Source organism: Serinus canaria, chromosome 4 (genome assembly GCF_022539315.1).
Source record: "Serinus canaria isolate serCan28SL12 chromosome 4, serCan2020, whole genome shotgun sequence".
Classification (NCBI taxonomy): Eukaryota; Metazoa; Chordata; class Aves; order Passeriformes; family Fringillidae; genus Serinus; species Serinus canaria.
In genome coordinates, this window is record NC_066317.1 from 18,179,007 (window position 1) to 18,188,427 (window position 9,421).

The following is a 9,421-nucleotide window of genomic DNA, read 5'->3' on the forward strand; positions in this document are numbered from 1 at the left end:
TTCCTGAGAAATCAAGGTGAGAGTGCACATATTTTGTCTAATGTACAGGAGGAACTGTAGTCTAGGCTAGAGACAGACTGAACACATGTGAGAAACATTCCCTGGGTTCACTGGCAGCAGACTGACCTTCATAAAGAACTGATTTTCTACACTGGGAGAACTGGGCAGCTGCCAGCAAGGATAGAGAACTCCCCCAGGACAGTGCTGAAACCAGCACTTCTCAAAGCCACCATGGCCCCACCCAGCCCACCCCATCTCACCAACCCCCAGCATGGGAAGTAGGGAAGAAGGTGGCAGTGCAGGGCAAGGAAGGGCTGAAGGGAGTGGCAGAGCACACAAAGTGGCTCCATAGGAAGTCCCAGCACCTTCACATAGGGGATGAGAGCAGCCCTGAGCAGGGCCTGCACACAGACCCACATGGTGGGCTGAAAATGGGGGGAAACAAATTACAAGGCAAAGGGATAGGTTTCCCTAAAGGAATGCCAAGACATCCCACAGGCAAGAATGGTGAGAAGAGAATGCTGAATGAGCCAATGATTTCTGCTGATCACCCAGGCTTCTTCAGGACAACAGCCAAGGACCCAAGGACAGCAGAGCTGCCTCTGGGGACCAATGGACTGACTGAGGAAAACATCAGTGGAACGGTAGGGAGATTAGAAGATACTCTTTTTTTGCCTCTTTTTCAGCAGACTGACTGGCCACGTGTCTCTCACAGTCTGCCTGTCTTTTGCAGATTGAGCACTTTTATTATTGCACTGGAACTTTCATGTGTTTAGCAAGATGCTCATACCCAAACAAAGAGTGCATTCTCAACTAGGCCAACAAAAGATGGTCTTTGAGAAGTTTTATTCTATACCCTTGGTTTCCAAAACCTGTATCCAAGCTACAGAAACCAAATCAAAGCAGTGAATTGCAAAACTTTCCTCTTCAAGCACATGAGCAGACCTGCTTTTCATTAAATCACTTTTCCTGTGTCCAAAAGCACACCCTAATCTGCTCCAGATGCTGAAGGAGAGAAAGGACACTTCTGGTCAATGTTGTTGAGTCAGTATCAGCCACCAGAAGGGTCATACCCACACTGGAGCATTCCCTGCTCCTTCCAACTCCCCCCACCCCCTTAACTATGGAAACACCTTAAGAACGAGGTGATGATTTCTGACATGAGGGAGCATGTCTGCAAGAAACCACCTACTCTATGACAGGTCAGGCAGGTGAGCTTCCACCCTGTATTTCAAAAGGGGACAGGTAAAGGGATCTGCCCATCAATGCAGATCCTAGGGAGAAGCAGTTTCTCCTCCCACAGCAAGGTCCCAGCCTCTCAGTTCATTCAAAATGGATGCAGTTCAGCAGCTGGATCAGATGTGGACTTGTGGAGCTTCCCCACAGCTCTGCTTTCCAAAATGTGTCTGCTGGCCTTTCAAAATGAGTCCCAACATTTTCTGAATACCAATAAGTCACAAGGTTCTCCAGGGGCTGTTCTGGCTTCTGCCTTGCTCAGATGCTAAGAAGTGCTATCTGATTCCCGTGGTTCTTAGGTTTTCCACAAAGGAAGGAGGCTTTTTGGTCCTGTAGGCAGGAGTGCCTGGGATCCTGGCCCCTCTGATGGTACTGATGTAAGGCAGAAGGGGAGGCTCCCTCACCACCAATGCAGTGCCCTTGGGAGTGTAGGCTCGGAGCAGCAATTCCTCTTCCTCGTGAGCCGTCACTGCCACCCAGCCTGCACAGCCAGAGAGAATACAGACAGTGAGGAAGACAAGTCCCTAGGATCAAAACAAGGTTCTGACACAAACTGCTGCCTCCCAGAGGGGCTAAAAATCTGAGCTACCCTCATGTGGTTGCTGGAGTAACCAAGCTCAAAGGTCATCTCCAGCCCTTTCCCAACAGAAGGCAGCACCTAAAGCCACGTTACTCTTCTCAGACACAGCTCTTTCCTGGTAAACTTAAGAGGGATGGTGGGAACTACAAAAACACAAGAATGAAGCTTTCCAATCAATGGCCCTTTCCCTCTCACCTGGACAGCTGACAGTGTCACAGCCATTCCTGATGCTGTAGAACCAGTATGGCAGCCAGAATATAAAGTATTCCAGTGTTGCCATCCTTTACAAGCATGGCTGCCAATCTCCATGGCTGCCAATCTCCATTCTTGGAGGCTGCCACACTTCAGCTGGACAAAGTCATGGCTGCTATGATTTTGTGTTGTTGACAGTCCTGCTCTGAGCAGGAAATACAGCTTCACCCCTTCAGAGGCCTCTTCCCATCAATGTTTCTAGGATGCAGACCCTGCAAAGCAAACTAATGAAGAAATATTAAATTACCTGCAGAGGAAAGCTTGATATCTGCAACTGCCTCAGTGGCACCAATTCCTTTCAGTGTAATGTCCTGAGGGACAAGTGGGGGGAACTCTTTCATTCTCTCTTCCCCACCCATGGGGACCTAAGATTAAAACACAGAGAAATTACTTAACAGTCAAGAGATTCTTCAGCATTCCTACCTCAAACTGGGAAGCAAGGCACAAGGAAGAATAAAGACATTAAACATTTGTTAGCCTATTAAGAGCTGGACTGCATAACCTCCAGGAGTTATTTCAGATTTGTCAGAAGAGAGTCAGGATCACATCCAGAGGAACCCTGTGGGAGGTGAGCAAAGATGGAGTGCCCACTACAGGATGCAGCTGGTGAATCAGGCCAGCTGCCTTGATGTGAGTGACAGCACTTGTTGTCTATGTGCACAGGAGTGGAAATACCAGGACAGGGACAGCTCACCCCATCTCCCATCAATCTGCAAGTGCTACACAGAACATAGCCATACCAAGGAATAAGTCAGACCACCAAGAGATGAAGATATGTGCAGAAGATCTAGCAAGGAAAGAATAAGAAAAGTAAATTTTTCAGCTGCAATCTGGTCTGAAACCCTAGTCTGCAGGTTTGCCATGGAAAATATCCCCACTGCTGCCTGCACTTTAAGGCTGTTCAAGAAGAGCCAAACACGAGTAAGCAGAGCACTGCAAATCTTATCAGCCTGAATGCTAGAAGAAGAAACTCTGCTGAAAATGCATCATCTTGAGTGCTCTTTCCTAAAACACTTCAGCCACACAGTCTTGTGCAAGACTGCTCCACACTGAGCTTTTCCACTGACCCACTGCACAGGAGCCAAACTCCTGATACCTGTGGATGTTCCCTGTCAGTTGTGCCCCAGACAGGGGTCACCTGCAGCCACAAGCTTCCTCCAGCACCTCCCCTTACCTTTAGGAACTCTTGGCCTGCATGCTGCTCATAGATGGTGTCTGCATTACTCAGCGTAGTAACATGGACTGGCAACAGGTTAGAAGCCAAGACAGAAAACCAGGCAGGCTTTTCTCCCTGAAATAAATGCCAAAAGGATGTTAATTATGCTAAGAGAAAGGCAGCCCTGAATTGCTCCCTCCTGCCCCATTTCTTTCCTGCATGTTGAAAACGTGCCTTGCTGGATGCCCCCTCCCTGTTTGAGAGGTCCTTGCCTCTGCCAGTAACAGCAGCCATGGTTTATATAAAACTGGGATTTGAGTTTCCAGAAGAGAAGACCCACAACTTCAACTTCACCATCCTGCCTCAAAGCACCCCCAATGCCACATTCACAGCCAGCACAGCTGCTCAGCTCAGGTAAATCATCCAAGAGACATCTTTGCTCTCATTTAATTCACAAGAACAAACTCAGAGTGGTTATTCAGTGCAAGAGGTGATGGACATCTGGTCGGGTGCATCTTCTCCTATCACTCTACACTTCTAACACACAGTGCTCATTCAACAGGACTTGGCTCCAGCTGCTCTCAAGCTATGCTAAGCTGGTGGAACAATTTCAGCAGGCACTCTCATCACATTTGGAGGCATAGAAAACAAGGTCAGAGAGGGGAGAGATCTCTCCAAACACTGCTAGCAGCCAGAAATAAGGGCAGGAATTCCTTCAAATTCAAAGGTGTAAGCTGAGGCAGGAATTTCTGTCATGATCTGAGCACAACTGTCCTCCAAGATCTCAGGAGGATAGAGATACACACGACTGATACAGTGATGTGTGCTCCTGCCATACCAGTACATTTTTTACTTTACAGAATCCAGCCCTCTCCACCTTTCTGGTTTTCTTCCAGCAGGTCAGGAGTGTCCTTAGCCAAGTACCAATCCAACATTTCTGTGGTGATCCTGGAAAGCAGACTGAAACAAAGGAATAGCCATACACACCCCTGAAACAGGGCAAGCTACTGAGAAAATGATCTAAGACTTATGATAATGTCTAATGTTCTTATGAAAGAAACTGCCCCTTACAGAGGAAGCATCACAGGAAGTCAACTCCACACAGTTCAATAAAGGTGTATGGCATGGGATTTTTAATAAATGGAAAAAATCTGAACAACACATTTGAACAATACTTTTTACAGAAACTAAAATACACGTGCAATTAATTGCTTCCTTAGGCAAGCTCTTCAGAGGTCTGCCAGGAAATCAAAATGTCTATGCTCTTCTCTCTTAGCAGGCAGCTTTCACAAAACATAGAAATGAGGAAAGCCACCGATTTTCCCAGTTAATTCTGACATTCTCCTCCCATTCTGACACTCTCCTCCCTCCCTCATGCCTCTCTGTATGCCATGGGAAGCACATGAAACTGAAGATGGTTTGTCAGCATTCAAAAGCAGTTCCCATTATACACCATGTAATATTGCATGCTGGTACCAAGTAAAAAACCCTCCAACTACCCACTCCAAGGCATTCTGACTTCATGCAGTGATTTAGTAACTGATTCATCACCTCCACAGCAGCAATGAAAGGGACTGGGAGAGCTACCCAGAAAGCCTTTTATGGCTGGTCCTACAGTAAGAGATGAAGCAGCTGCTCCCAAAATCCTTTCTTCCCTTACCTCTAAGTAGTCTATACGTCCCAAGGCTGCTAAAAACAACACCATTCCTGGCTTGAGAATGAAGGTCCGTGGAACAATGGCATGTGATGGCAAAACCAGTTTTACTTCCTTCTCTGTTAGGAGATTCAAAACCTGCAAAATAAATTGTCATAACTCATTCCAGATGTTTCAATGGGAACAACGAATTTAGTATTGGCATATTGATAGAAGAAAAAGACCAATCAAAGCAATGTCAAGAACATCTGACACAACAGTTCAATTCTGGTCCACACAGTAAGCGAGAAACAGGAACAATGTCCCCTGCCAAAATCTGCCACAGACAATCTGCTTGTCCTCCACTCAGATTGAACATGGATTGCAGGAACAAAATTTGATCTGGAACTTGGTATGGAACTCTCCAAAGGAGAGCACGAGGATAATCAGAATCAGAAACAGAAGCAACTATTTCTGGATGCAAGAAGTATTTTCCACAAGTATTAAAATCCAGAAGAAGGGAAGAACACACACAACCCCAAGTTACCAAACCAGATCTCGAAGCTGATGTCAGTCTTTACACTGGCTATCAGAAACCAAAGTGCAGCCTAGTAAAACAGGTTATGGTCTGACAAACACATCACTAGAAAACCAGGAGTTTTCCTAGTGTTCATGAAAGCAGCACCTGCACTTGAGCTGTAAAGTCTCACCACAGTCCTTGCATTCATTCTCTTCAGAATTTTCCTGTCTGCCTGTACTATTAAATCTTCCCCAGATGACCTGCAGTTCTGCACAGGTATTAAAAAGACCAAAAATCAAAACATGCCTGTTTTAGACATGCACTTTGTGAGCACTGGCTTCAGGAGGGCATTGCTCTACTCTCTACTGACAAAAGCCTGACATACTGGAGCAGAATAAGCAACACTGCAGATCCACCTAGCTTCAGGAGAATGCTTTCTCTAAGACGTGGTTTGGTCATAAAACTCTGGTTATCCTCCTAAGCTCCACCTTCTTCCGTAGGCTGGGAGCTGAAGAAGTGTCAGCTCCATTGGGTGATGCTGGAGTGAACTTGCTAAGAGCACTCTTGCTTACTTTTCTTGGTTCAGAGGTTGTGGCAGTTTGGTGACACAGCCCTGCAGCTCCTTTGCAAAGCTGGAAGTATTGCACTACTCAGAAATGCAACAGCATTACCACATGAACTCCTCTCAAGTAAATACAAACCTTATCTTAACACATCTCCCAAGCTAAGAGAATGCTAATGCTAGGACTACAGCAGAAGCACTCTCCCACAGGCACAGCTAAGACAGAACAGCCCTCCCAAACCCTGTCACCCCAAAACACAGCACCACAGAGTACCTACACAGTCTTCCTTTACAATTCCTGGAGTGTCAAAACACCACCGAGCATCCTTCACTTCGTTGTGAGTGAACTCCTCCCTTTCCTCAAGCTTCTTAGGGGCATCTCTAGGGTCTTCATCCATGCTGTAAGAGAGTGTGTCAGGGTCGAAGTCAATCTCAGCACTAGACTTCTGCTGTTGAAATGTTCTTCCAACTCTTCCTGGATTCAAATGAAAGGTTTTCCTGGTGATTTACTTTTTAACTTGCTTTCCTTTAATCAAACATCTGCTCCTTTCATGGCTTAAAAGAGATACACAGGAGTAGTATAAAGGTGATAAAGACACTATGTGGCTTGAAACTTGTGTTCAAAAGACAAAATGCTAAGAAATCCCTTCTATAATTCTTGCTTAGCACTCCTCATATCCCAAAATCCCAGTAGGGACCAGATCACAGACACTTAGTTATTTCCAATTTATGGTAAAGCAGGCTGCCTTCTATTTTCAGAGCCTCAGACTGCCAAACACAGAATTATCTGAAAATCCAGAGCTATCTTCTGGCACTCCCCCTCTTTTGAATACATACTAAAGTGATGTACAACCCCTGTAGCCTGCAGCCCAAATGTGATTATTTAAAATTAAACTTCTTTTCTTTATTTGGGAACAAGAGATGGCCCCTACTTGCAATATGATATCCTTGCAAGCTACTAAGCTATCAGAATTTGCCAGCCTCCTTCAGAGAGGAGATGCATTGCACAGGGGAATTCTCTTCTACTACAGCAGGTGACAAGTATTCAAAAGTACTAATGATGCTGCTTATGGAGGAGACAGAGGTCTTGCCCCCATTAATCTGGGACCAAACACTGGTCAAAATAATTTAACCTTTGTGTAATGCAGTATTTTCATTAGGGGCAGAAAGATAACACCTTGACTCACCCACTAGGTAACCTTGCTTTTTAAGTTGATTAAGGTACTTTTTTTCTTCACTGCTTAGCTGATCTTCTGTTTTTGTTGCCTCCTCTTTTAGCCTCTCCTGCCTTCGGAATATCCTGTCACATGTAGGGTTAATAATTGGAAATTTCAACAGGTTCAGTGTGGTTCCTGGAAAAACAAACAGAAAGCACTTCTGGATCTCTGACTACTTGTCAGCTCTGAGGAACAAGATTACAAAAAACTTTCTCTAACTTTTTGGTGAAACCCAATAACACAAAGTTAGAGGTAGAAGTAGAACTACAGGGGCTCCCATAAAGTGCAAGCCTCCCAACTTGAGGAACCAAAAACAAGCCATCCAGCTGCTTAAGACCTGTTCTCACCTATAGTTTGAATAAAAGGGTCTCAAAGGTGGTGCCAAGGCTGACAGTACACCCCATTCAAGCCTCAACTCCAGACACCTTGGTCTGTCCTACAGGTGCTCACTATGGCACCTCCCAGCCTCTCCAGACTGGAGGATGCCTCTAATAGATAGGGACAGGCAGGGCATGCACATCAGGTGCCATCCTAACTGGCAGGGGTACACACAGACCCACGCTGGTTTAACAAGCCTCTTAGTGCTACAGGATGTGCAATAACCTCAGCATATGCATCCCACTCCTGCTGCCCCCCCATGAGGAATCACAGAATCAATTAGGCTGGAAAAGACCTCTGAGATCATCACCACACTGACTAGACCATGGCACTGAGTACCACATGAAGGCACAGCGACTCCATCACCTCCCCAGGCAATCCATTCCAATGTGTAATTACCCTTTTGGTGAAGAAATTGCTATTAATGTCCAACCTAAAGCTGCCCTAGCGCATCTTGAGGCTGTGTCCCCTTCTCCTGGCTGCCTCGGAGAAGAGACTCACTCCTACCTGGCTAGAACTCCCTTTGGGTAGATACAGCATGATAACATCTCCCAACCCGCCTTTTCTCCGGGTTAAACAATTCAGCTCACTTCACCTCAAAAGGTGAAAAAGTGAAGCACGGCACACCTCTAGAGCTTGCTGCCCACCATGGAGGTGCTCAGGGAGGCAGGTACCGCTCTGGTGACAGGTTCTCCTGCTGCAGGGGTGATCGAGAGCAGCCCAGAAGCGTACAGCTCCCTGTTTTTTACACACCCCACATCCCCCATTACCCGTGCTACAAAGGGCCGAGCAGTGCACTGACCTGGCCACGGGGACACGGTGGCCCTGTCGATGATGTCGGGGGCGCGGGACTTGCAGTAGTCGGAGCGCAGCAGGGTGTTGAAGAGCGTGGACTTGCCGGAGTTGGTGGCGCCCAGCAGGTAGACATCGCCGGCGCACTTCCAGGAGCGCTGCAGCCGGCTGACTAGCCCCTCCACGCCGTAGCCGGTCTTGGCGCTCACCAGGCGGATGTCCACCAGCGCGGCTCCCCGCAGCCCGGCCCGGGCGCAGGCGGCCGCCACCCGCTGCCGCAGCCGCCCCAGGTGCCCACGGCAGTCTGCGGGCAGCAGGTCCACCTTGTTGCCCACCACTAGCACGCCGGCGGCGGGCACGTCGGGACCCAGCAGCGCCGGCAGCTGCGGCAGCACCGGGTCGGGCAGCTCCATCACGTCGAGCACGTAGAGCAGAAGCGGCCCGCGGCCGTGGCGCGGCGGGCGGCGCAGGGCCGCGCTCACCACGCGGCGGTGCTCGTCGGGCGGCAGCCGCAGCCGCAGGGCGCTGCCGTGGCGCGCCAGCGCCCAGCACCGCTGGCACACGGCGCCGCGCAGCCCCGCGGGGCCCTCGGACACGAGGCTGCGGTACCGCTCGGCCGGCACGAAGCCCGGCGCGCCGCCGTCCCCGCACTGCAGCTCGGCCCCGCAGCCTGAGCAGCTCACGCCGCTCGGCGGAACCGACGGGTCGGATAGGCTCGGCACTGCCGCCGCCGCGCCCCGCTCCCGCCGCGGCTTCAGCTTCAGCTCCCGCTCCCGGTGCGGCTTCAGCTCCCGCTCCCGGCGCGGCGGCGGCGGCGGCCTCTCAGCCGCGTCCGGCTCGTACTCGAGGAAGACGAAGCGCTCCTGCTCCTCGCCATGGCCCGCCGCCGCCGCCGCCGCCCCGCACGGGCGCAGCGGGGCGCGGAGCGGGGCGCGGGCCAGGCGGGCCAGGAGCGCGGGGCCCAGGCGGAGCATGGCGCGGCCGGACGCACCGACACCGCCGCGGGGCGCGCGCGCCTGACGTCACGGAGCGCGCGGGCGCCTGGCGGGAGACGCGGGTGTGACGTAGCGGGCCGCGCAGCCGCCGTGCCGCTGC

The 9,421-nt window shown here is 49.8% G+C and overlaps 1 protein-coding gene across 2 annotated transcripts; it reads right to left on the reverse strand.

The window, feature by feature from the left end:
* Nucleotides 1-829: 829 nt before the first annotated feature.
* On the reverse strand, nucleotides 830-9,322 carry NOA1 (nitric oxide associated 1). Of its 2 annotated transcripts, none has more exons than XM_009101315.4 (7): nucleotides 8,337-9,322; nucleotides 7,127-7,291; nucleotides 6,218-6,414; nucleotides 4,885-5,016; nucleotides 3,243-3,359; nucleotides 2,316-2,433; nucleotides 830-1,717 (listed from the first exon to the last, which is right to left on the reverse strand). In XM_009101315.4, the coding sequence occupies exons 1-7, from the start codon at nucleotides 9,298-9,300 to the stop codon at nucleotides 1,512-1,514; spliced, it is 1,899 nt and encodes a 632-aa protein (XP_009099563.3). In that variant the 5' UTR covers nucleotides 9,301-9,322; the 3' UTR covers nucleotides 830-1,511. The 2 variants fall into 2 exon arrangements, 1 of the variants encoding a protein (XP_009099563.3); XR_007777513.1 differs by lacking the exon at nucleotides 2,316-2,433 and adding an exon at nucleotides 2,012-2,292 and having other exon boundaries at nucleotides 1,572-1,717.
* Between the last annotated feature and the right edge of the window lie 99 nt (nucleotides 9,323-9,421).